This window comes from Ambystoma mexicanum, chromosome 2p (assembly GCF_040938575.1).
Source record: "Ambystoma mexicanum isolate Mex_15411 chromosome 2p, UKY_AmexF1_1, whole genome shotgun sequence".
Classification (NCBI taxonomy): domain Eukaryota; kingdom Metazoa; phylum Chordata; class Amphibia; order Caudata; family Ambystomatidae; genus Ambystoma; species Ambystoma mexicanum.
The window spans coordinates 1,217,718,900-1,217,746,778 of record NC_090923.1 but is presented as its reverse complement, the minus strand read 5'-3'; the positions used below and the strand labels follow the sequence as shown (position 1 = coordinate 1,217,746,778).

General features: G+C 46.6%; 1 protein-coding gene across 2 annotated transcripts in view; it reads left to right on the top strand.

Moving 5' to 3' along the window:
* Positions 1-27,879, top strand: part of KCND1 (potassium voltage-gated channel subfamily D member 1) — a 1,089,685-nt gene that overhangs the window by 877,848 nt on the left and 183,958 nt on the right. For both annotated transcript variants that reach the window (XM_069645487.1, XM_069645488.1), the window contains exons 4-5: positions 3,228-3,311; positions 21,479-21,574. In XM_069645487.1, coding sequence (XP_069501588.1) covers positions 3,228-3,311; positions 21,479-21,574 — 180 coding nt within the window. The remainder of the gene's footprint in view (positions 1-3,227; positions 3,312-21,478; positions 21,575-27,879) is intronic.

Genomic DNA, 27,879 nt, shown 5'->3' with positions numbered 1-27,879 from the left:
CAGAAGGGATTCACAATGACATATAAAATGGCATTAAGGTAGCCATAACATTATGAGGGACATCAACAGGAGCGCGCCGAGTTAGCGGGTCATGACTTCCCAAATGCACTGAATTTCAGGGGTTCTGCTGTGATCAAACTTAACTAAACTTTAACTAAAGTTTTTCCAGTGAATATATAAGACATTCTTAAGCCAGAAGCTCATTTACAAGTACAGTTAAGCCATGAACTACGTTGACTATTCAGAAATGTAATTGGCAGGCAGAAATGTCCTGTTAATGCTTGATAGAGATAGCTCAAAGAGATCCAAGGAGTATATATTTTGGGGATGGGGCAGCTAGTGGATTGCAAAGGCCATGGGGATACGCTTGACCATGGTCAATCTATAGGTGAGTAATTAACCAAACAACACAGTCAGGTCATCTTCCACCTTAGCTATACTCCAATAAAAACAACTCCCCCATACTCCCCAAAATCCCTGCTAGGCAAAGCACACACACCTGCTTCCACAAAGAGTTCCCTTGTCCCTGCTGCATCAGCACTCCTGAGCAATCCCCCCTCCTATCTTCACTTCATGGTAAGCTTGGTGTGCCGTGACACTTCTACCACCCTCTTGAGATCCCATGGACTGTGGTATCCAATGTCGGCCTAAACCACAATGAGTTCATGTGCACATGTGCCTGGAACGCCTGGAGCGTAGCCCCACCCGGGAATCTGGAGGTGTGCCACAGCATCTTATTCTCCTCCATCCCGCCATGGGGGACAATGGAAGCAGGGGCTGACCGGATAAGAGAGCATCTTGTTTAGCACCCATCTCCACACCCAGCAGTCACTTCCCCTCGCCTCCATTGCAGCAGAGAACTGCAGCACGAGCTCGGGTACTTCGGACCCAGGAACCCGGCCGCTGCTCTGTTTGCAGCACTGCTGAGTTTTACATGGGAATGCTCTGGCTCATCTGGCCAAACACTCACACTACCATCAACTATAAGGAGGAAGTGTGCTCAGAGGCCTGGGGATCATACAATACGATCACAGGCAGAAGGCTGCTGCTACAGGTCCATGGGGTAGCAGGAACAGGAGCTCACGTCATTGTGATAAAAAAGCCCCATGGGGTCCAATGGACCCAATATAAATGGGGACTTACCACGGTACCACAACTCGGGATCCGGAGCTAGTAGTGCCGGTCCGAGTTGTGGTAACACTATTTGCATTGGGAAGTATCCCAGCGGATTTACTGCCGGGATACCGCCCACTCGTGATGATGCCCACTGTATCCATGCATGCCAAGGTGCTACCCCTGGATATAATATAATTAAAATGAGACATAATGATGGAAGCTAAAATCTCCCTGAAAGAGTTGTACATAGCAAAAGGAAACCTGCTGGGCATGGAGTTTTCATACAGCTCCTTTGCGGAGTAGGAAGGTCTACTACAACCAGGAACACCAGGCCAGCAAGGATTTCAACATCTCGTACAATCAACGTTTGCAATTGCAGACCAGGCCAAATAATCAATATCCCATCACAATCATTCAGTGAAGAGCGCGTGCACCAAAAAGCAACTTAATATGCTCCTAAACTATTCACCTCTGAAGCTGTAGGATAAATGAGTCTCAAGTGCCCTGGATTTCTCCATCTATTGGATAACAGCTTCCCGCTTTCTCCCCATTCTCCCAAAAAACCTGCCATGTGTAAAGAACCACCCTCAAAGCATGTTGCGTATGAGAACAATATAGAATGGGCCTCACATTTTCAGGAGCCTTTAAAGCCAGAATCCAATCGTTTTCCATTGCCACCCTCAGATTTACTTCCGAAGAATAAGTTCTCTATTTCTTACTTTATTCACACCGGAAGAGTACCCTACCACTGCACCATGCATCGTAGCCTTGAGTGCATGCCATAACAAAAATTAGTCATCCAAGGTATCTATATTCTCCTTAATGTAAGAAGTCAATACATTCTTCAAATGATCAACAAACCCAACAGGTGTCATTACAAGTATGGCGGTGCAGGGAAAAAATTGGCGGTGATTCCGTGACTGCCACTTCTCCTGCACTGTCAAACTACTAGTTTGCCGGCAGGGGTTGACTGACTAACCTCCAGCCAAGAGCTGGAGGTAAATCGGGCCCCCACTGGCAAAAACCAGCTGGTATTACCGGCATTACCGGTGCCGGTAACACTGGTAATTCCGCCATGGAGTCCATAGAATGGGGTATGACTGCTGTTGCCGGCACCTGTAATATCCCTGGAATTCCGGGATATCAGATGCTGGTAACGGTAGGTCCGTTTCCCGGTATACCGGGACACCTATAAGGACCCCCAAATGTCTATTAACAATGAATCCTAAAGACCCTTTTCTTTGTCTTCACACCTTACAAAGGCTACATGTAGCAGCATATGCCCACGGTCAAAAATCAAAATATCACCCGTGGAACCTGAGATGGCTGCCTAGCCTAGCAAGGATCTATGGACCAGAACAAAGTCAATGCATTCATCAGTAGACTGGAAAGGGGACAAGAGGCATACTCTCTACTTTGGGGATCTCACACCTCCACGGATCAGTAATACCTGCACCCTCTATATATGCCTTCTGCTAATAATACGTACTGATTTATTTGGCCTATTCGAGGGTGGTCTCGGACTTCCCCCTTCTGTTGATCTCTGCTCGTCTTATTTGTCTGTACGTTTTTTCCTGCTGTGAGCGCCCTGAGGGCTTCGGGTTTGTGGGGCAATACAAAAACACAGATAGATAGAGAAAGATAGATAGAAAGATAGATAGATAGATAGATAGATAGATAGATAGATAGATAGATAGATAGATAGATAGATAGATCCACAGTATGGGTTCCAGCTCTGCTAACATCTAACATCTGGTAACATCTAATACACCACGAGTGGAGGGTGTATCTGATGCTTCATCCAAAATTATTCAATGTTCCGAGTACTCAATGTTCCTTTAAGGTCAGTCACAGAAAGCACAATTGTTTAATAATGCTGGTGGGAGTTAAGGTTCTCCAAGCAATGGTCAATATTCTGAGCTTGTGCGTCTGAGAGGGAGGCCCGCCTTGGAGATCTGGTGTTACAGGCGAGTATCTGTGGTTACTTAGGCCGCGGCGCTTTGCTTTGCAGTGCTAGGAATGATAAAGAGAGATTTGGGGGGTAATGGAGGTCTACTTGCCTGCACTTGCCTTCCTCGGTATTCACTCAGTGCTGCTTTCTTCTATTTCAGAAAGTCCGTCTGGCGCGGATCAGACTGGCCAAGAGCGGTACCACCAACGCCTTCCTGCAGTACAAGCACGACGGTGGACTGGAGGTGAGAGCGCATGGGGATGCGGAAGGCCGTGGGGGCACAGTGCGCTCGTGGGAGGTGGGTCTTGGGCACAAGTGAATGTTGTGCTTCTTATGCCTGGCTCTCTGTCAGCGAGGTGACACGTGCCAGTCTTTCCTTCTACACACATGCGATGCTTGTATGTGGTGGACCAACAGCCACTCTATGGAGCCTGTGGGAGTAGAGGCAGAGGTAGAGTAGGGCACGATGGGCATGTCAATGCACCACCTTCGCCAGGACATGTTCAGCCCTCCCGCAGAGGCGCTGTCACCTCACGTCCTGCACATCAAAGTATTACAGCAATTCTCCCCAGTTCTTCTCTAACCAAGACGCCTTCAGCCTATGGGCGTAATTTTAGGGGGTGAAAGGGGTGTTTGTCCCCCTCAACTTTCATGGCACAATATTTTGTCCCCATTCATTTGGCTGGGGCACCTTTTCTTCAGATGTCATGTCCCCCCAACATTTTCAGCAAAGTTACTCCCCTGCTTCAGCCGGCCCTGACACTCCCTGCTACTTCCTGCTTCAAATGCTGTAGAAACCTTCAGTCCTTCTGTCCTGCCCATTATTCCACGTCTTACCAATTAAAAGTGGCGGTTGGTGGAATTTTAAAGTGGTTGAGTGATGATGTTGTCCTTCACTTTGTGTGCGCGAGTACAAAAACAAAGCCTCAGACCAGTACGGGGGAGGGGGGGGTCGTTCCTCAACAACAGTTTAAACAAATAAAATAGCTCGGCATGGTGCATTTAGCAGCCCAGTCTTCGGGTATAATTTGACATTTTAAAAAGCCATTGGATTTACAAATGTTGTGTATGGGGACATATGAAACATTCCAAAGCTTCAGCACCCTGATTTGCCCCGATGTTGCCCTCAGTACCTGAGGTCTCCCCAATATCTCTCATGACCCCCATTTTGCTCAATGCCACTATCATTGCCCCAGTCCTGCCTCAAGCCACTCTCTCTGCCCCATGTCTACCTCATGTCACTCCCACTGTCCCAAACTGCACCCCAAGGGCACGCTTATTGCCACATATCTGCCCCTTGCCACTCTCACTGCCCACAGTTCTTCTGCATGCCACTCTCCTTGTGCCATGTGATCCCAATGCCACTCTCCTTGCCCCAGTGCAATCTCATATCACTTTCACTGACCCATTTCTGCCCATTTTGCTCTCACCCAGTTATGCCCACTGTGCCACTCTCATGGCACCAGTCTTGCCCCCTTCCACTAACCCTTCACAGCCTCTACACCATATCTCTCTTATTACCCCAGGTATGAGGTATGCCCCGATTACACTCTCAAAATGTACACGTTCTGCACCATGTTACTCACATTGCCCCAGTTCTGTCACCACCAATGCTCCCAGTTTTACCCCAATATCACACTAATTGCCCCATGTCTTCCTCATGTAACTCCCACTGCCCCAAGTTCTGCCTCAGGTCAAACCCATGGCCTCTGAACAGCCCTGCATGTTCCAAGCTGTGGTGCATCAGAAACCTTGCACAGCCACACAAAGGAGGCTGCGTGTCCACGGTTCCATCAGGCACAAGGTGGGCCTTGAGGTCTCTGGTTTTCAGCACTCTGCAATGTGGTCTTCCGCTCATGTCCGGGCCCGAATCTCAAATGGTCCCAGGCATAGGCGTGTCCAGGGAGTGGCCTGCGGTGGCACGTGCTACCCCTGGAATCTGATTGGCCACCCCAGGTGTCACCCTATTATCCTAAACTATGATCATGAAATTTTAAACCCAGGAATGTAAAACACTAATGTTAGTAATTAAAGTAGATATGGGTATTGGGGACAAATAGTAAATGAAGGCTATTCAGACGTGTGTGTCTGTGTGTGTGTGCGCGCACGCGCTCACTCGTACTTCAGGCCACCCCTGTATAAGTCAGTGCCCCACTTGGGCCACTCCAGTCAAAAGAGTCTGGACACGCCAATGCTCCAAGGCTCCATGGGCACCGCAAAGTAGCACCCCGTGCCAGAGGGGCAATCTTTTTGATGTACCACACGCTGGAGCATGCAGAGCCAATGCCCCTTCAGGCACAGGCTGGAACTGCTCTTGCAGCGCTCATGTCAACTTTGGAGCTAATTGGATCCTAGGTTAACATGAGAGGCCAGGCATGTCAGCCTTTACTGGGCTTACGGACCATCGCACCTGCTTATCCCACAGGAGCAGCCACCCCTTCTGCACGTTCCCGTCTATAAATCTCATTATAGCTCTGCCAGTCCCTGGCGCGGCCTGTTGCTGGATCCACGCGTTGAACACCACACACAGACACACACAGATATGGTGGCAGCACAGAACACAGGAAGCATTAGCACAGCCTTGGAAGGGCTTTGGGAATAAGCCGCCTCCCTGCGGTGCCACACCACAGAGGTTGCGGAAATGTCCTCTCTCTCCTCGAAATCCTTTGCCAGGCAGTCAGTTACCCCCTGAGATCTGCTCCGCTCTGTGCATAATAGATTGTGACAGAGTCATCCAGAAATACCACGTTCTAGAAGAGTAACACTGTAATGCCCAGCTTTGAGGGCGAGCAGGCCAAAATGCCATTGCCTGGCACTTGAAGAATATTGGATGAACCGAACCATACTGATGAGTGTACTAAATAGAATGGTGTGTGCATGAACATGTCAAATGCATGCCCGTGGTTCACATAAGCTATGTTGCTCTGCATGCACTATGCTAGTTTTCCTTGAATAACATTGGTATTGGTTAATGGTATCCATAGATTGCTAAATAGATACCGATATGGAGCACATTTGTGCAGGCAAGAAACCATATAGTTTGTAGTTTTCAATTTGTAAACAAAGCCCACGTGACACTTTACAAAAGCGCATTAGTTATTACATAATAATAAGTACCAGCGATCATGCCTAAGACACAGCATTATATTACATGTAATCGGTTCTTTGTGTAATACCTTGGTTTGCCCTTTTAGCGTATGGATTCATATGCGTAACATTCTGGTTACGGTGCAGTCACGAGGTGGCTACGTTACATTCTGGTTCAGGTGTAGTCACGAGGTGGCTACGTAACATTCTGGTTCAGGTGCAGTCACGAGGTGGCTACATAACATTCTGGTTCAGGTGCAGTCACGAGGTGGCTGCGCAATATTCTGGTTCAGGTGCAGCCAAGAGGTGGCTATGTTACATTCTGGTTACGGCGCAGTCACAAGGTGGCTACGTAACATTCTGGTTACGGCGCAGTCACAAGGTGGCTAGGTAACATTCTGGTTCAGGTGCAGTAACGAGGTGGCTGCCTCTTAGCCCTTTTAGCGTATGGATTCATATGCGTCACATTCTGGTTACGGCACAGTCACGAGGTGGCTATGTAACATTCTGGTTCAGGTGCAGTCACGAGGTGGCTACGTAACATTCTGGTTCAGGTGCGGTCACGAGGTGGCTGCGCAATATTCTGGTTCAGGTGCGGTCATGAGGTGGCTACGTAACATTCTGGTTCAGGTGCAGTCACGAGGTGGCTACGTAACATTCTGGTTCAGGTGCGGTCACGAGGTGGCTGCAACACAACACTCAACACACAGGGATAAGTTCAGCACCTTTGCTCTTTTCTCTGCAGGGAACGGTTGGAGGAATCTCTGCAGGAGTTGGGTTCACCCAAAAAGGGACGTTCTCAGGCAACAGTGTCAGGATGGAGGTGTAGACCAAATCAAGGCAAAGGGCCTAAGCCAATAGGAGCCAATGTTTTTAGACCAATGTCCAGATCCCCAAAATCCGGGACGTGTCCTTCATCCCTAGGACGCTTCACCGCAGCCGAGGCGTAGACAGGCTAGGGCCTGAGAGAGCCAGGCCCACCCCAAATGTGTAAAAGCCGACTAAGAAGCGCTGTGACGGTATGAAAAGCCCACCCTACAGTGAATTGGAGCACTGGACCAGTGCAGAGACTAGAGTGTGGGGTGAGGGGGTCTCCAAAGCTGGGGGTGGGGCAGGCCCAGCATATGAAGCCTGGAAGGCGCAGATCTGGGAAATGTTACTCACCAGACGATAAACCCTGTGAAGACAAGAGGCTATGATTGGGTACTGGGTAGCCCACAGTAACAACATGGTTATTGGGGTGTTGGTCAGCTGGCCCAACCGGCCCCCCAACACGAGTGACATTCAACACACCATAGATGTCTTGCCGACGTGCTCGCAGTAAACACTACCCCGAGGAACAATATGTGAAGACTTGTTGTTAAAACGTTGTATGTTTATGTTTGTATGCAGCACTGTGTGCGAAGAATACTACTGATGTAACATGCTACTTGCTGCTATGTTTGTTATAAATGCTAATAAAAACATTTAAAAATAAATAAAGAAGCGCTGTGTGGGCATTTACAGATGTTAATGTCACTGCGGTGGTCCCAACTACATTAGCTCCAGGCCCCACTTGTTAGACAATTCTGGCTATGTCTCTGGGCCCTGGCAGATGCGCAGAAGATAAGTCGTCCTCTGGCTATCTGCAGCCATGCAGCAGGTTCCTACTGGGGCTAAACCACGCAAGTTCACCCTTTGGGCCTAGAAGTGTCTGTGTAATCCTACCGGGGATTGATTTAAAGGTACCAGTATTGGGAACGCGTGCTTCGGCCCCAGGACGCTTCTGTACTTGACCGTAGCAGAGGCGTAGACAGGCTAGGGCCGGAGAGGGCAAGGCCCACCCAAAATGTGTAAATGTCCACTACAAAGTGCTGTGTGTGCATTTACAGGTGTTAATGTCACTGCGGAGGGCCCAACTACATTAGCTCCAGGCCCCACTTGTTAGACAATCCTGACTATGCCTCTGGACCCTGGAAGATGGCGCAGAAGATAAACTGTCCTCTGGCTATCTGCAGCCATGCAGCAGGTTCCTACCGGGGTTAAACTACTCGAGCCCACTGTTTAGGCCTACAAGTGTCCGTGTACTGGGAACGCGTGCTTCAGCCCCAGGACACTTGTTTACTTGACCCTCGAAGATGGTGCAGAAGAGAAACTGTCCTCTGGCTATCTGTAGCTATGCAGCAGGTTCCTACCGGGGTTAAACTACGCGAGTTCACTCTTTGGGCCTAGAAGTGTCCGTGTACTGGGAACGCGTGCTTCAGCCCCAGGACGCTTGTTTACTTGACCCTGGAAGATGGCGCAGAAGAGAAACTGTCCTCTGGCTATCTGTAGCTATGCAGCAGGTTCCTACCAGGGTTAAACTACTCGAGCCCACTGTTTAGGCCTACAAGTGTCCGTGTACTGGGAACGCGTGCTTCAGCCCCAGGACGCTTGTTTACTTGACCCTGGAAGATGGCGCACAAGATAAACTGTCCTCTGGTTATCTGCAGCCATGCAGCAGGTTCCTACCGGGGTTAAACTACTCGAGCCCACTGTTTAGGCCTACAAGTGTCCGTGTACTGGGAACGCGTGCTTCAGCCACAGGACGCTTGTTTACTTGACCCTCGAAGATGGTGCAGAAGATAAACTGTCCTCTGGCTATCTGCAGCCATGCAGCAGGTTCCTACCAGGGTTAAACTACGCAAGTTCACTCTTTGGGCCTACAAGTGTCCGTGTACTGGGAACGCGTGCTTCAGCCCCAGGACGCTTGTTTACTTGACCCTCGAAGATGGTGCAGAAGATAAACTGTCCTCTGGCTATCTGCAGCCATGCAGCAGGTTCCTACCGGGGTTAAACTACGCGAGTTCACTCTTTGGGCCTAGAAGTGTCCGTGTACTCCTACCGGGGATTGACTAAAAGGTGCCAGTGAAAGAGTGAGAGGAAGGAGTCCATCCCAGGAATTTCTAGATGGGTTAAAATGCATTGGTGAGCCAGAAGCATCTGTGTTTTTATTCATTTGTTTGCTGGGGAGTTGTGAATGCCACTGCATATGGGCAACGCCGCAGGCACCAGGCAAGGCCTGGTAATCTGTGCCCCATGGCAGCCAGGTAGGGGAGAGGGGGAGAAGCAGCCTAACAAATGGGCAGGTGCTCCCGCTATCCCCTAACAAACTACAAAGGCGACGCGCTGTCGCCAAACCAGGAAACACAGCGGGAGAGGCAAGGTGTTAATCAGCACCTTGCCCTTCCTCCCACAGGGATGCAAGCACCAGGACCCGCAAAACAGGATGTAGGTGGGAGGCAGTTGTCAGGCACCATAAGGTGCAATTTATTGTCTGCATCAGCCGGCCAGGGGGCTGGCACCACAGCCCCCTCCCCACACAGAAGGACCCGGGAGACAGCCCCTGGGTCCTACATAAGGAGCACCGTGGCAGCTGAAAACAGAAACAGTTTGTGGTCCCTGCACAGAGACCCAAACCAAAGAGTACTCTGTGCACTCAGAGTCTCTTCTTTTTCCCAGAACCCTCCCACCCTAAGAAAAAGGACGAGAAGAAGGAGAAAGAAGCCAGGTCACTGTACAGTGACCACACTGTCGTGGGGACAAGAATGGCGGCACGGGCCAGAGGGGGTAACCTCGGGACCCGATGCCCAAAAGTACTACATATTATGGTCACTGTCATTATGATTATGTTTTGTTATGACCATAACTGTGCAATAAAATCCCACAGCCTTTTATTGCCAACACCTACCCAATGTCTTGCGTACTACCTGGGTGGGTGAAAAAGCATGGGGCGATTGTCACACAGGTCATGGTACCCCTCTGCCTGCATATGGGTCCACTGTTATTACCTTGCACTCCCTTCAGAGGGCTGGGTTGTGCAGACATGGTGCAATGTTCGTTTTTTGTACTGCCCTCCTTCACGGCCATGGGGGCAAATTAGCACTTCCAAAGCTTGAAATGACCAGTAGCATCCTTTTCACACGGATCCAAGTACTTTCGTTTTTAGTTTAATTCGAAATTTTGAAAGGATTACCCGAGTTCCAGATTTCTGTCAGGTGTTTTTTTTTCCTACGGGGAGCTGCTAAGTATGAGAAAGCGTGACCCCAGACTTTCACATACGTGGATCGTGGAGTGATCAACGTCTTTGCTGAGCCACACAGAGAGGCGGACAGACAAAACAACGCGAGAACTTCTCATCCAGAAATTGTAGCCAAGAGTGGTCGAAGACTGCGCGATCCATAGACAAGAGCTTCCACTCTTGTGGTGGCCGGCAACCAACAGCGGGCTCGTAGAGTTTGGCTGACGCGGTGTATTGGGAGCCTGACTCCCCAGAACCTATTGATACGTTTCCCAGGTGCAGCCAGGTGTGTGTCATTGCAGTGCACGAGCTGGGATTTCCATTAATAGCAGCTACTGTGAGAGACAAGGTGAAGAAGTTTACGGTTCAGCTGAGCAACCTTCAGTGGAATGATACATGCATTCACCAGCTGGTTAGCCTGTGACTTCATCAACGAGTCATGATCCAAGTGATGGCGATCATACAGAACCCATGCACTGTTTACGGGGCCACCACCAGAATGGGGAGCCAGGGGTGTGCAGGCCATGCAGATCTCCATTGGTGGCATGCTGCATGTAAGCCTCTTTGTGCCTAGCTAGAGGTGTGCAGTACCCCGTGCAGCAATGGACACCAGCTCCTGGGATACCCATGTGAATGAGACCTGGCGGAACTTTCCACAGATGTAAAACAGTTATTGCCAGGGGTTGCATAGAGCAGGGGGTCCAAAGCAGAGTCTAGTACAAGTTCACATGAAATGGGGGTTGCTTTCCACTAATTTGGCTGGATGGCCACCACCTTTTGCCTGTTGGACAGAAAGACACGCCTGTTGGACAGAAAGACACAAAACAAGTTCAACGACAAGCCCTCCCTCCACGTTATGCAGCTGCTGCAAGAGGATTGCATAAAGGACTGTGTTGAAATCTGCTGACAGGTTTAAGCACCCCCCCACTCCACCTTATGCACAGCTGCCGCAAGAGGATAGCATAAAGGACTGTACTCAAAACTGCTAACCGGTCTAACCACCCCCACCTCCCACCCCCCACCTCACGCAGCTGCCTCAAGAGGATTCCATAAAGGTCTGTGCTGTATACTGCTGAAAGGTCTAAGTTCACTCTGCAGGGTATGATCGATCCATCTTATACAGCTACCCCAAGAGGATTGCATAAAGAACTGTATTGAAATCTGCTGACAGGTCTACGCCCTGCCTCCAGTTTATACAGCTGGTCAAGAGGATTGCATAAAGGATTGTGTTGAATGCTTCTGACAGGTCTAAGCACCCCCCCATACACCTTATGCCGCCGCCTGAAGAGGATTGCATAACGCACTGTGCTGAAACCTGCTGACAGGTCTACGTCCTCCTTCCAGCTTATACAGCTGTTGAAGCGGATTGCATAAAGGATTGTGTTGAATGCTTCTGACAGGTCTAGGCACCCCGCCCCCATACACCTTATGCCGCTGCCTGAAGAGGATTGCATAAAGCACTGTGCTGAAATCTGCTGACAGGTCTACGCCCTCCTTCTAGCTTATACAGCTGCTGAAGCGGATTGCATAAAGGATTGTGTTCAATGCTGCGGATGATCTAAGCCCCCCGCTCCAGCTTATACAGCTGCTCAAGCAGATTGCATATATGATTTTGTTGAATGCGGCTGACAGATTTAAGCTTCCCCTCCACCTTATGGAGCTGCTTCAAGTGGATTGCATAAAAGGACTGCGCTGAATACTGCTGACATGTCTAAGTGCACTCTGCAGGGTATGCAGATGCCCCATAAGGATTGCTTTAAGGACTATGCTCAACGCTACTGACTGTTCTAAGCGCTCGATCCATCTTATACAGCTACCCCAAGAGGATTGCATAAAGGACTGTGTTGAAATCTGCCAACAGGTCTGCACCCTCCCTCCAATTTAGAAAGCTGCTCAAGCGATTTGCATAAAGGATTGTGTTCAATGCTGCTGACAGTTTTAAGCCTCCCCACCACCTTATGGAGGTGCTTCAAGTGGATTGCATAAAGGATTGTGTTGAATGCTGCTGACAGGCCTAACTGCACCCTCCTGGGTATGCAGCTGCCCCATGAGGATTGGAACTGGCCAAAATGACCAAGCTTAAAAGCCTGAATGCGTGATTTGGCCGAATTTCGGCCCTTCGAAAGTTCTGAGCGGCCAAAAGGTTCGACCAAATCACAGATTCAGTGCTGAGGGCTGCAGGGGTGTCCCCTGCACCCTTGCTCACTATATTGTGAGCGTGGGTTGTGGGGGTGTCTCCTCTGCAGCCATCCCTAAAGCCTTTAAAAAAACAAAAACAAAAAAAAGGGCTGCGGGGGCTGCAGCGGTGTCCTCTGCAACCTTGCTTACTATATTGTGAGCGGGGATTGAAGGGGTGTCCCAGGCAGCCATCCCAAAAAAAAAAAGGACCCATGCAGTGCCGGTTCACGATCACGGAAGTGAAAGGGAACAGGCGTCGCAGGGACACAAGGTAAGTAAGGGTGTGCGGGTGTGGTGGGGGTGTGGTTGGGGGCGGGACCATGTTGTACATGTTCAGGGGATAAAAGCCAAAGATTATTTCGGAAAAATTATCTTCAGTCTTTTCTCCCTCGAACATTTGGATCGCAGGCTTTCCACCCCGATATAAACCACTGCTTTCTTCAGATCAACATGGACTGTGGTAGTATGGACATAGATTTATCATTCATTGAACGCAGATCAATGATAAAAAGGCGTCTCCTACTTTAGCGATAGTCTGAGCATGGATGCTTTGCTGAGCCCGAGAGTGTGGACCTCTCGATCAAGAAGACTACTGGAAGGCTAACGTTTCTTAAAACCAATGTGATCACTTTCCAAACTGCAAATTGAATCTGGATCCCGCACGGAAACCTCAGATAAAAATGTTTTTTCCTAATTTTCTCTCCCTCAGAGAAAAAAAGAAGTCTGCTCTGCAATTGCATGGCTCTCCTGAAGGTAACGGAGGTGGGACTTTCCTTAGTACCGTTTTAATTTCTAACAAGTTGGTTGGAAATATTAGGTCTTGAAAAAAAATGCAATTAGTGACAAACATGTTTGGCTGTATTGATCACATTTATGTAATTGGAAATATGTTTCTTTGGGTTTATTTTATCTTTTGACCAGTAATAAGTACACCATCCACACAACATTTTTGCCATGAGTGATTCGTTGTGTAAGCAGGCTCTTAAAAATTGGTTGTTAGTCTTGGGTCGAACACTTTTCAATGGTGCAATATCTTTGATTGTCCCCGCCGGTTACCGTGGTCATTTGTTCGAGCCCAAGAAGGATCAGAACTTTAATCCGCCGAGTCTAAGCCCTAGATAGACCCTAAGGTGGGGATCATGTGTGGCATAGCCTCCGCATTGAGCTTGCATTTTTCTTTGCTCAGCTTATAAATGCTCTGTGTGGAAGTCTAATAGGATGCCGTAGTGATTGGACCATGTCATTAGAAAAGTTGATGAGAGGGGGGCGTGGCTAAGCGCCGTGGAAGATGGCCGCCTGACTGCGCTACTCCGCCTCATAAATACTCTAACAAAGCATTAGGTATACATTTACAGAAATAAACTTACCTTTCCTTCAGCGTTACATCCCGCGACGTGGCTGGATACTGAACCGGGTGATTTTCGCCGCTCCGTACAGCAGTAAGAGCCGCTCTGCCAGCCGCACCGCACACCAAACGAAGACTCCGTGACAGCGTGGGAGGTACGCCGCCCCACATGAGGAGAAGCTCGGCGTCGCGCTTCACGTGACGCGCAGGACTGGGCCTAACATCACGGGTGCCTAAGAAGACGCTGCCACCTGGTGGGCAAAAAAAAAAAAAAAAAAAATGTTTAAAGAAACTTTAAAGCTAACCAAGGATTGCTGAGGACAGACGGACATTAAAAAGGAGGAACTAATTAAAAAGAAATAAAAAGGTGAGGAGAGGAGGAGAAAGGGAATGTAAAAAGGGGAGAAGGAAATAAGTGGAGGTGTACAGTCTGTAAACTATCACAACAGTAATCTCTATATTCTGCCAAAATCACCTCAAAAACCCTGAACTGTAAGCGCCAAGGTCTTCATTATCGTACCCCAACCCCCAATCTCCTCACCCTCATAACTATACAGGTAGACTACACTCCTCTTCATACTAGTTATTGCACTAAAGAATTGCTTTTGGACTCTGTTATTTTACCATCTATACTGGCAAGCCTTTTTCAAAAGTGTAAAGTTCTGTAGTATACGCCTTATTGTTCTTCTGTGTTTCCATTCTGGTCTCTTTATATAAGAGTAACATAGTACAAACAATATGGAGGTAATAATTGTATACTATAGGCCGTCATAGATCATACTTATAAAGAGGACTTGCTCAACGCCATCAAATCAACAAACCCATCTATCCTTTAATAATAAGAAAGTAACACAAAGGATTGCAAACTATCCACTGAGCTGACATATTCAAACTCATCTACAATTCTTCGCAGCAGTCAATGCTCTAATTAGAAGGTTCACTTTACTATTTCCAATTATGGCAGCAAATAAAGCTAACCAAAAAAATGCATCCTCTGCTAAAGACACCACCTCCCCCACAACAAATCTGAAAAGACCCAAAAGTGAATCACCAACCCAACTAGGAATTTCTGATCCTGCCATTGAAGCCATCCTAGCGGAAATTAGGGCACTTAAACCTTTCATTGAAAATACCAACACTAAGTTGCAGCAACTAGACGAAAGGTGGATGGGTGTTAATAACAGAGTGGACGAAGTGGAGAAAAGAGTTGGTGTTCTCGAAGATATATCCCCTAAAGTAGCACAGTTAGAAAAATCTATTAAAGACCTCCAAAGGCATAACGAAGACTTGGAAAATCGCAGCAGGCGCAATAATCTACGCATTTCAGGTTTAACTGAAGAAGCTGAGGGATCCGACCCTATTATCTTCCTACAAAAATTCCTGCCAGCTATTCTACATCTGCCCGTGGACACAAAACTCAACATACAACGTGCTCACAGAATAGGTCAACCCTCAGTTTCCTCCACATCTCGTCAGCTGCCTAGAACACTGATACTCTACCTATTGGAATATTCGCAATTACAACTCATTGTTTCAACAGCAAGGGAACGTAAATCTCTCATCTGGCATGGTAGCAAGATATATATTTCGCAGGATGTGGCCAGAAGCACAGCTCAGAGAAGAAAGGTTTTTCTATCCTTCCGCCCAGCTCTAAAACAACTAAATATCCGATATGGCCTATACCATCCATGCTCCTTTAAGATAACACATGAAGGTCGCACAGCTATATTCGATGATCCAGCTGATTTGAGATCTTTCATACAATCCTTAAAATGTGATGGCATGGACACCTCCAATCCGCCGAGTACCTCAACATCAACTACTACCTGAGGTCTTGTTTTCAATTCTTTATAAATGTGTTTGATTATACTGTATGAATATACTAGCAATTACCTAATGCAGTTATAACCCAATTACTCTAACAATATGGGGTGGGTACCGTTCAGGTGTCCCTCTACTACTGTTGGTCACTCTTTTCCTTTTTGGCGACCCAGTTGGCGTTACCTATCCCCGATATCTCTTTTCTCCTGAATCCTTATCCTATGTCCTGTTTGATCTCTATATCCATTTGTATTTCATTGCCTGAATTATCCCAAAATGTGATCAGACCCCTTTCTCCCCTTCCTGACCCTCAATGTTCCATCCCTTTGTATCACTGCCTGGGTATATATGTTTTTAACAACATTACTAAAGATCTGGTTCTACTATCGTATTACAGCCATAGGTTGCTTGTTTATCATTATATATCTGATTAAATGACCTTCAAGTGTATAACCTGGAATATCAAAGGATGTAAAAATCCTATTAAAAGATGCAAAGTAATATCTCATTTAAACAAATTTAAACCAACGGTAGCATGCCTACAAGAAACTCACCTATCTAACAAAGAATCTATGAAACTCAAATCTCTTTGGGTTAAAGAGGTTATTTCCAGTCCGGCAATTTCCAAGAAAAATGGAGTGGCTATACTAATTAGTAAAAAACAACCCTACAAAATCCTTGATCAAGATGCAGATACAAATGGCAGATGGGTCTGGGTAAAACTTTTAATTGACTCTACACAAGTATCTATTCTTAACATCTATGGTCCCACTCTACCAGATCCCCCCTTCTGGACTGCAATCAAACAAATGATACTCAAAAATAACTTCATCAATCTAATAATGTGCGGAGATGTCAATCAGGTCCTTGATCCTTTTTTAGACCGAAAATCCAGCTGCATGTTCATTCCAAATAAATCTCATAAATCTTTCACTAAATGCCTAGCGGAAACAGGATTAATTGACACCTGGAGACTATCCCACCCCACACAACTAGACTATACCTTCCATTCACCCCCACACAACACACTTATCACGATTGGATTATATTTTTGCAACCAAAACCCTATCTGGATCCATTATTGACTCTAAAATCGCTAATATTATCATTTCAGATCACGCACCGGTTATCACTTCCTTCAGCCTTGCTGAGACGAACAAAACCGCTACTAGATGGAAACTCAAAACCTTCCTTCTAAATGATCCACAGTTTAATCAATCAGTTCAAGCCTTCATTCAACAATACTTTGCCAACAATCTTGATGATGATACCTCGGTTGTCAATAATTGGGATGCATTCAAAGCCGCCATGAGAGGTCACATAATGGCCCTCTCCGGTAGGAACAAAAAACTTAGGAAAAAACATCTAGATGACCTTTACTCGAAACTCACCCTTGCAGAACAAATCTATTATGCAGACACTAACTCAACAAACTTACGACAAGTAATAAAACTACGTTTTGAAATTAACAAAGAAATAACAGATCTTGCAGCAGGAACCATACTCAAATATAAAACAAAGATATACCAAACCTCAAACAAAGCGGGCAAAATGCTGGCTTCTTATTTAAAAACTAAAAAAGAAAGAGTTCAAATATCACATATCAAAGACACTCAAGGTATATCTCATCACCGTCCTGACACAATACTTGAATGCTTCAGAAAATTTTATGCTGATTTATACACTCCAGAAAGTTCCATTCCAAAAAATGAAATTGATTCCTTTTTTAAAAACATCAGTCGTACTTCATACCCTAGATCAGACCTTTCTTACTTTGATAGAGATATTTCCTCCTCAGAGATCACTAAAGCCATCCACAGCCTGGGCAAAGGCAAGGCACCGGCCCAGATGGATTATCAACTGAATTCTACATCCATTTATCCCAAATATTAACACCTAAACTCAAAACACTTTTTTCATACTTTATATCGCAAAAATCCACCTCGGGATCATTTTCAGAAGCTCTACTTATCATTTTCCCTAAACCTGACAAAGACCCTTCCCTCCCCAGTAACTATCGACCCATTTCTCTTATCAACATAGAAAGCAAAATATTTGCTAAAATACTTGCTAATAGAATTGAATCTTCCCTCCCAAACTTGATTAAAGCAGATCAAACAGGTTATGTAAAAGGACGAAATATATCCTCAAATGCTAGACTCCTACTGAATGCCATTAGCCTAGTAGCCAAGGACAAAAAAAACGGACAAGGATATGCTGCCATCGCTTTGGACGCGGAAAAAGCTTTCGACCGTGTAGATTGGAATTTCATGTTCCAATCCCTACGCTGGCACGGATTTGGTGAAAAATGTATCTCACTGGTAAAACTTCTATATTCAGCCCCCAAATCCGCTATATATTTAAATGGACAAACCTCTTCATTCTTCACCTTACTCAGAGGCACAAGGCAAGGTTGCCCCTTCTCACCATTATTATATATTCTCTCACTCGAACCGTTGCTGGAATCAATAAGATTAAACAAAAATATCCCAGGGATTCAAGTAGGCACCTCAACAACCAAAATTGCTGCTTACGCCGACGATATTCTTATCCTAATCAAAAACCCTAAATTCCATATACCTAACCTCTTAGACACTCTATCTCAATTTGGTCATGTATCAGGATATAAATTTAACAGACAAAAATCAGAAATTATGCCATTAAATCCCTATTGCCTTAAACATGACATTGAACCTTTTGGCCTCAAATGGTGTAGTGGATCCATCAAATATTTAGGACTTCGTTTTGCCCCTACAATTCAAGAAACCATCAAACTCAATACTAAAACACTATTGGACACCCTGAAAGACCTTACATCCAAATGGTCCCCTCTGTACCTCTCCTGGTGGGGGCGGTTGGATACTATCAAAATGATGCTGTCCCCTATTGTACTTTACTATCTTCAGCTTCTTTCCGTTCCATTACCCCTTTCCTTTTTCAAATCTATATATTCCATACTACTAAATTTTCTTTGGGGAATAGGAAAAAGCAGAAGAATAGCGCTAACTAAACTCAAAGCACCTTATGAAAAGGGTGGTGTTAAATTCCCTGACTTTAAGCTATACCACTCTGCATTTCTCATAAAACAATCTCGCCAATGGTTCACAGACCCCGAATCTGCAGATATCCCTATATGGTGTACAATAGAGAAACATATAGTTCACCCACTGGATATTACTGACCATATATACATTTTTAAGTACTCTTCTAAGAATAATTCGGAACCTATTAAAGCATCCGTTTCAGCTCTACAATCCTTTCTCTTCCCCCATACCAAAAACCCCAATAAATATCTATCCCCTTTACTATGGCATAATAAGAATATTGTCATCAATAAAAAGATCCTCAATCGTAAAGCATGGATTGGAAAGGGAATTAGATTCATCCAACACATCATAGACGGTCCTTCAATTCTCTCCTTCCAACACCTCTCTACCTTATTCACCATACCCAACACTGACTTTCAGTTTTACAATAAGTTAATCAACTCCTGCCTTGATGCACTAGATCATTTCTCCTATGAGATTCTTTCTCCAGACGCCTTAAGACTACTACTGCTAACCATGACAGGTGAGGTCAAAGCCTCAAAAATATATAATATGCTAACCTCAACATTTAATATTTGTCCTATTCGTCACAAATGGGAATTTGACTTAGGATATAAGTTTGAGGACCATATATGGCTCCGCCTGTTTTCTAAAATCAAACATGTATCGGTCTCAGCTAACATTACACAACACTACTATTTCTTTATACATAGAGCTTTCATTACTCCGGCTAAATTAGCGAAGACTAACCCGAACCATGACGCTAAATGTTGGTCATGTGGCCTGTCTCCTGCCACTTATATGCATATGTTCTTTGAATGTTCATATATTGTCAAATTTTGGTTCGATATTTGGAAATGTATTCAGCGCATCTTCTCTATAAATGTTCCGTTTTCCCCTTTAAGCATATTCTTAGGAAGCGTAGCCATTACAACACATATTCCACCGGACTCTACTAGATTATATGACCTACTCATATGTATTGCGTTAAAATGTATTACAGCAAACTGGAAAGACTTTCAATCACTCTCTACCAGAGCATGGTGGAATGCTTTATGTCAAACTCACAAATTGGAAATGTGCATGGCTAAAAATCTTAATACAATCACTAAATACAACGCTAAATGGCACTATTTCACATGTTATCTCAACTGTTTCAATGCAACCGCTCATGGCTCCTGAAGAAACACTCCCATGCTTACTTTATTAATTGAATGATTATATTTATATAAAAATGCTTGTTTTTAATTATCACTGTAATAGAAGAATCAGTTATATGCAATAATCTGTTATACCCATCTTCCCCCCCTTCAACCTCGCTCCCTTCTGTATCTGGTATGTTAGCTGTCTGTTTCCCTGTTTTGTCTCCCCATCTCTCCACTCATATTTCCATATCAGTTACTCATTGCAGAGATGTATTATATTAATCCAGGTTTCATCAGCACTATCTACAATTTCTAATCCTTACTTGTACAATTTAATGCATCAAATTTTCTATATCTTCAATATGGTTATATCCTCTTTGGTTTAAAATGGTTATCTCTGTTCATTCTTGATGTTTACCAGATCTACTCAAAGTCTGCAATGTGCTAACACATGTAACAATATCTGTATCTTGAATAATAAAAATTATTAAAATTAAAAAAAAGCAAAGTTGATGAACCTATGTTGAGGCATTGAGGGAATAGATACAAGGTGTAAGTACGAGTGTTCCGGTACTTCCTCTGTAAATACTGCAAAACGCTAATACCCTTACTGTATGTGGTATTTGGTAACTTTAAGGGTCCGCAAGATTCTGAGCCTGGTGGTGGCTTTCTAGCCTGGTAATGTGGTTCCACAGGGAGGAATCCATTTTAGCCGACTGGATCCTTTATGAACTCCTCCATTTCACCAAAATGGAGTGTCTCAGATGGCCTCTAGAATACACCCACTCGCAGAGACAGTTCAAGGGTTTTCATTTAGATTATTTTAAATCAGTGCTCGAAGGGCTGTCCCTCTCTCTCGTCTAGGAATGGACAGTCCCTCCCTAGCCCAGGCGCCCCTGTACCCCGAGCTAGTCACTATAGATTGGCAACACTGCTATCTAAAGGGTACATATCTCAACATGATGGCCAAAAGGCAAATGCTTTATCTCTCCCTCAGGGCTCCTAACCCCTGACTCCCCAAGGTGATGTAATATCCGGTTGCTGTCCAGGCTCTCAGATTGCACTCTGTCCTTCAGGCTCTGATGCATCCTCTCCTTCTATCTCGCTGTCACTCCGCCTCCCTTCTCCTACTTTCTTTCCTCCTACTCCATTCTCCATCCCTCCTCTCTCTCCCTGGCCCTTCCTCCTCTGGCCCCTCCTCTCTCTCACTCTTTATATTCTACCACCACCCTCCAGTTTTGCTTCCTATTACTGTCCCCTCCCACATCCATACTGCTCTCACCTCTCCCCACTACACCTGCTTCTACCTCCACACCACTCCTACTCTCACCTCCGCTACTCTCATGACCCATTCCATTTGGGAGCTACTAGTCCAATCCTGCATTTATTTTTGCATGCTATGACTTGTAGTCCCAGATTTCTCCATTATAAATCCAGGACTAAACGTCCCAGAATGTTAATTAAACCAGGGATGAACTAGCATCTCCCAACTGGAATGGGGCATGTTGGCATGTATGCTTTTTCATGAGAGATGTCATCACTTCATTCATGCTATGTCTACTTAATGCCCTGCATCAGTCAAATTGAAGGCTTTCGGCCTGCACAGTGGCACCCCTTGCCTTGTTTTTAAATGCTGTAGGTGGCATTGCAGCACTCGCAATGCATCTCACCTCTTTTGATTGCTACTTAGATGTGCTTCGATGGGAGGTGTTGTGCTCACTCTTGTATTTTGTCTTCTTTCTCCCCCAGGAGCAGGGAACAGAAGCACATGCTCTATGTGTGAAGAACCGCTCTACCTTCCAACAGCAGCATCACCATCTGCTGCACTGCCTGGAGAAGACCACAGTGAGTGAAATCCAGGGTCCAGGAGCAAGGGTGGTGGGAGTAACTTGTATTCTTACTTTAATTGTAAATGGAGGTCCAGGAGCAAGGGTGGTGGGAGTAACTGGTATTCTTACTTTAATTGTAAATGAAGGTCCAGGAGCAAGGGTGGTAGGAGTAGCTGGTATTATAACTTAAATTGTAAATGGAGGTCGAGGGGCAAGGGTGGTGGGAGTAACTGGTATTCTAACTTTAATTGTAAATGAAGGTCCAGGAGCAAAGGTGGTGGGAGTAGCTGATATTCTAACTTTAATTGTAAATGGAGGTCCAGGAGCAAGGGTGGTGGAAGTAACTGGTATTCTAATTTTAATTGTAAATGAAGGTCCAGGAGCAAGAGTGGTAGGAGTAGCTAGTATTCTAACTTAAATTGTAAATGGAGGTCCAGGAGCAAGGATGGTAGGAGTAGCTAGTATGCTACCTTTAATTGTAAATGAGGGTCCAGGAGAAATGGTAGCGGGAGTAGCTGCTATTGTATCTTTAACTGTAAATGAAGTCTCAGGAGCAAGGGTGGTGGGTGTCGCGGTATTCTAACTTTAATTATAAATGGACGCCCGGGGCAAGGATGGTGGGAGTAGCTGGTATTCTAACTTTCATTGTAAATGAAGGTCCAGGAGCAAGAGTGGTTGGAGTAACTGCTATTCTAACTGTAATTGTGAATGAAGGTCCAGGAACAAGGGTGGTAGGAATAGCTGGTATTCTGACTTAAATTGTAAATGGAGGTCCAGGAACAAGGATGGTAGGAGTAGCTAGTATGCTACCTTTAATTGTAAATGAGGGTCTAGGAGCAATGGTGGGGGGAGTAGCTGCTAATGTATCTTTAACTGTAAATGAAGTCTCAGAAGCAAGGGTGGTGAGATTAGTAATACTCTAACTTTAATTGTAAATGGTGACCCAGGGCAGGGATGGTGGGAGTAGCTGGTATTCTAACTTTAATTGTAAATGAAGGTCCAGGAGCAAGAGTGGTGGGGGTAGCTGGCATTCTAACTTTAATTGTAAATGAATGTCCAGGAGCAAGGTGGTGGGAGTAGCTGGCATTCTAAATTTAATTGTTAATGGAGGTCCGGGGCAAGGTTGGTGGGAGTAGCTGGCATTCTAACTTGTGAATGAAGGGCCAGGAACAACGGTGGTGGGAGTAGCGGTATTCTAACTTTACTCGTAAATGAATGTCCAGGAGCAAGGGTGGTGGGAGTAGCGGTATTCTAACTTTAATTGTAAATGAATGTTCAGGAGCAAAGGTGGCAGGAGTAGCTGGTATTCTAACTTTAATTGTGAATGAATGTTCAGGAGCAAGGGTGGCAGGAGTAGCTGGTATTCTAACTTTAATTGTGAATGATTGTCCAGGAGCAAGGGTGGCGGGAGTAGCTGGTATTCTAACTTTAATTGTGAATGAATGTTCAGGAGCAAGGATGGCGGGAGTAGCTGGTATTCTAACTTTAATTGTGAATGATTGTCCAGGAGCAAGGGTGGCGGGAGTAGCTGGTATTCTAACTTCAATTGTGAATGATTGTCCAGGAGCAAGGGTGGCGGGAGTAGCTGGTATTCTAACTTTAATTGTGAATTAATGTTCAGGAGCAAGGGTGGCGGGAGTAGCTGGTATTCTAACTTTAATTGTGAATGATTGTCCAGGAGCAAGGGTGGCGGGAGTAGCTGGTATTCTAACTTTAATTGTGAATGAATGTTCAGGAGCAAGGGTGGCGGGAGTAGCTGGTATTCTAACTTTAATTTTGAATGAATGTCCAGGAGCAAGGGTGGCGGGAGTAGCGGTAATCTAGCACACAATTCAAACCAAAAAATGGCAGCAAAACAGACAGGGACATCTGGAACTCTTCCTATCAAACTCACCGCAGCGCCAAACAAGCTGAAGGGAATGCACACACAAATGATTTCAGCAAATAGCTTCTGTCTTTATTCCTCTGCATAGCGAGGAGGAGATGAACTGCTGTTCCTGAAATAACATCTTGAGCCAGGTGATTTCAAAAGTCTCTTATTGGAACCTTTTGGATTTGCAAATCCCCCAGGACTTCCTTTATCAAGACCTTAGAAAGTCTTCGTTTCTCAAATGTGCTCCCGGAACTGCATACTAATAGAGGTCGTCCCATCTGTACTCGGTTCCACAATTCTGGTGTATTTCTTGCTTATTGGTTTCATACCAGTTAGGCACGTCATCTTTGTGATTTCTTACAACCTTTCACCTTTTGCATCCCAGGTCAGAGCCTGGTTCATTGAGGAGGTTACTGGGGATTTCTGAATTTGACTGAGCCCCCGCAGAGACCATCTCTTAGTGTCACACCTGTCCGAGGTGCCCTGCCTCTTAGAGAGTTTATATGGTGGAGGAGGGTTCAGAGAACACGCACACATGCAACCCTGCAGCTCAGCCTATAATACCCAGAGGAGCTAAAGTCAAGTTCAGATATGAGGGAACGCCATAGTCTAATTCCAGGCCCTGGACTGAGGTCACTGTGAGGGGCTCTACCCTTTGAAGGAGCAGCCAGGATTCCTTTTAGTCAGGGGCTTCCTATAATGCTACCCAGTGGCACCAAACAAAGGCAAACACAGCACCTCAGGTGCAAGCAGGGAATCCTCAGGACCTGTGAGTTGTCCAACTTTGGTATTACACACACCTGTGTTATCGAGTAGCACTGGCAAACAATGAAAAGCTTCCATGCCACACGTATGCCTTATTGACACGCTGACAAGGAGGAGAAGGAGGGGGGACATCATTCCTCATAGAGATGATCGGCTTCCAGCCAAATCAGGACGGGATATGCCAGAGATAGAGGGTCTATACCTTACTCCTCACCCAGCACAGGAGCGGCAACATCAAACACTCAGCTATACACTTCCTAGTGCCAGTAAAACTCGTCTGTGTCTTAAATATGTTCTCCATTGAACACGTGTCATGTCATGGGGAATGGACCAGGGTCTCTATGCACGTGTGTTGCGGCCTCCTCAATGTAATTATTAACACTGTGAAGCAGGGATGTTGCTAAGTCTGGAAAAGATCCGGTGCTACGCTAATGTCGGGACTGTTGGGACACAGAGCTAGCTAGCCTTTTGGTTGTTGCCCCTGAGCTTCTATCCGGGGCTACAACCAAAAGACCCATGGCTATAGCCCCCTCAGCCCCCCCCCCAGCAACGCCTATGCTGTGAAGGAGTACATTGTAACCAGCCATAGCCCGCCCGTGGCATCAACCACACACACAATCAGGGGTGTTGCTAGGTCTGGAAAAGATCCGGGGCTACGGTAATGTCGGGGCTGTCGGGACACGGAGCTAGCTAGCCTTTTGGTTGTTGCCCCTGAGCTTCTATCCGGGGCTACAACCAAAAGACCCATGGCTATAGCCCCCTCAGCCCCCCCCCAGCAACGCCTCTGCTGTGAAGGAGTACATTGTAACCAGCCATAGCCCGCCCGCGGCATCAACCACACACACGATTAGGGGTGTTGCTAGGTCTGGAAAAGATCTGGGGCTACGTAATGTCGGGGCTGTCAGGACTGGGGGCTAGCTAACCTTTTGGTTGTCGCCCCTGAGCTTCTATCTGGGGCTACAACCAAAAGGCCCGGTTCTGTAGCCCCATCAGTCCCCCTAGCAACGCCTCTGCACACGATGGACTGCAGCATGTAAAAGAGTATGCCCAAGTCCCGTCCCCTTCCCTCCATACTTTTGGGAGATTCCATGGAGCAGGGGCATGACAGAACCGTACCCATAGGAAGCCCAAGCACGCTTCCACTTTAAGAATTTTAGACAGTGGTGCCATATTCTATACCCCACCTCACACGCTCCTTCCCTTTAGTCCCTTTCTCTGTGTCGGACGGGTCATATGCCAGAGGCATCCCTCGTCTTTTTTCTTTTTCTTTTACTCATGCATCCCTGCTGTAACTTTTTTCGTCCTGCTCTTCTTTCCCTCGCTTCCTCCTGTTTACGTGAGAAAAGGCAGGGTGGGTTCTCTGTGTGCACCGGGTGTCACAGGTCGTTCTCCACGGCGGACCCTCACACACTTTGCTTACTGTGTTTGGGCACGTTTCACCACTGGGATTCCTGTGTGCGCCGTGACACACTTTCGAACAAGTCTCCCAAGAATCGACTGATGCGGTGGACGGCCATCTTTCAGTAGTCACCTCAGGAGCTTCGTCAGGTCCAAGAGGGTAAGAGCAGCTCTTTTTACTTTGGCGCCCCATTCTGGCGACACTCTTGCAGGAGTTAGCTGAGGCAAGAGGGATCCTTCGGTGTCTGTCGCGGTTATCCCTGAGGTCTCTGAGGAAACTTGCACCGTTGTTCGTGCCGATAACAAGCAGGGTCTGTTACCGGGGCTTTAGACCAAGGGGACTTTGGTTCCTGTAAAGGCTGGTACCGGGGACTTTGTTCCTTAGGGGTCCGAGGCCAATCCTGCTCTGCTCACTAGCCCTACACCCGAGGCCCCTCAGAGACTTTCAATAGCAGTAGGCCCCTCACCTCAGCTTACCTCAGGGAACCGTGTGGCCTGTACGGTGACCGTGGCTACACCTCACCCACACACAGTAGGGCAGCTGTCACTGTCTCTGGTCACATTCTGTCTAATCTCCTGGGGAAACGTCTCTGGCTACATCACAGACTCAAACAGATTTCTCCCACCACTGCCTCCTAGTGCTTTTGGGTCCCTGCCTTTTTCTTCCTGGGTGGAATGGTCGCCCAGTGTGAGGAGATATTTGGTCCCTCCTCTCTCTGTCCCTCTCAGCAATTGGGCCTCGAGGGCCTCTCTAGGAATATCCAGTCATGAATCCTAAAGAGAAGACATATTTTTTAACGGTTTCAGTACCTGATGCCCTTAGGTCCAATGAGGCAATATTTTAAGCCCCTCATGAGAGAAGTGGTTGCCCCGTCACTGCACCAGTGATGCCATGGAATCAATCCACTATACCTCAGACAGTGACTGCGTAGCCACTGCCACTGCCTGCAGTGGGGGACACAGGCTCTCACACCAAAGTTCCCCTCCTCTCCCATGCTACCAAAAGATCCAGCCCCACTTCTACCCTCTGTTGCTCCCGGTCCTCCGGATGATGAGCCAGCGGACGACCAAGATGGTTTTACAGAAGACACAGAGCAAGGACCCATATCCATTAAGGCATTCCATGACAAGATGCAGAGGCTCGTGTAATGTTTGGGGATTCTGGTACCAAAAAACTCACAGGAAGACCAAGGAGCTCTTTCCTCAGTCCTCTCCAGGAAAGTGATCAAAAAGGTTGTTCATACGCCTTCAGCCTGATGTAGTGGGGGAAGCCATAAATTGGGGTTAAAGCCAACTTCTGTGCAACCGGTCTCAAAAAAGGTTGGCATGAGATCCAGATCGCTACCGGGAGAAAAGCAGTGTGTGATGAGCCACTCCCCATCTCACTCCACTACCGTGGCGGCTGCGACACGTTGGGAAAAAGCCTTTCATTGCCTTATACCACTTCTTCTCAGAATCTACTGGGGTGTGAGGATCATCTCCTGAATAATTCAGGGAAGAAGGTATAGACAAATTATGCCTTAAGCTTTAGACGTGCAAATGCACAAGCGGTCATAGCAGCTGCAACCCTAGGTTCTGGAAAGACCTGGGCGACTGCTACTCCCTGCTGCTCCCAGATGTTCAAGCACAGTTCTGCTTGGGTTTTGGCAGAGGCTTGCCAGATAGCCCACAACCACGCGGAGGCCTCCTTTCACCACTTGGATGCAGCAGCAGCTAGAGGTATGGCCATTGGTGCGACCTTTATGCGACAAGCGCTGCTTAAAGCCACCAAATTCTAGGCAGACGTGCAGGAGCGAATTCTGGATCTTACATTTCATGGGGTAGAGCTGTTCAGACTGACAAAGTCCTTAGCCTCGCTAACTAAACCTCCCTCGAAAGCAGGGCCCTTGAGCCTTCAAAGACAGGCCCTCTCCTCCGAAAACCTGGGCGTATTTAGAGGCTTCTACGTCGCCAGAGTAGGCAAGATAGGTTCCCGGCACTCCATGCACAAATAAGCAAATCCATCCCACTGGGGATTCTTTCCCCAGCACTCTAGAAGCCAAGCAGTCTAAGTGACGTGAGGATGCAGATCTACAGCCCACCGCTAGGAGGAAGAGTGTGTCATCATCTTTCACAGTGTAAAAACATAACCAACAACAGCTGGCCCCTGTCGGTGGTAGGCAGGGGCTATCAATTTCCTCTCCCTTCCCTACTTCCCACGCTTACTACCCCCTCCTTTAAGGAGGCGCACATTGTCTCTCGTAAGAGCTTAACAAACTATTGCTCATGGAAGCAATAGAAAAGAT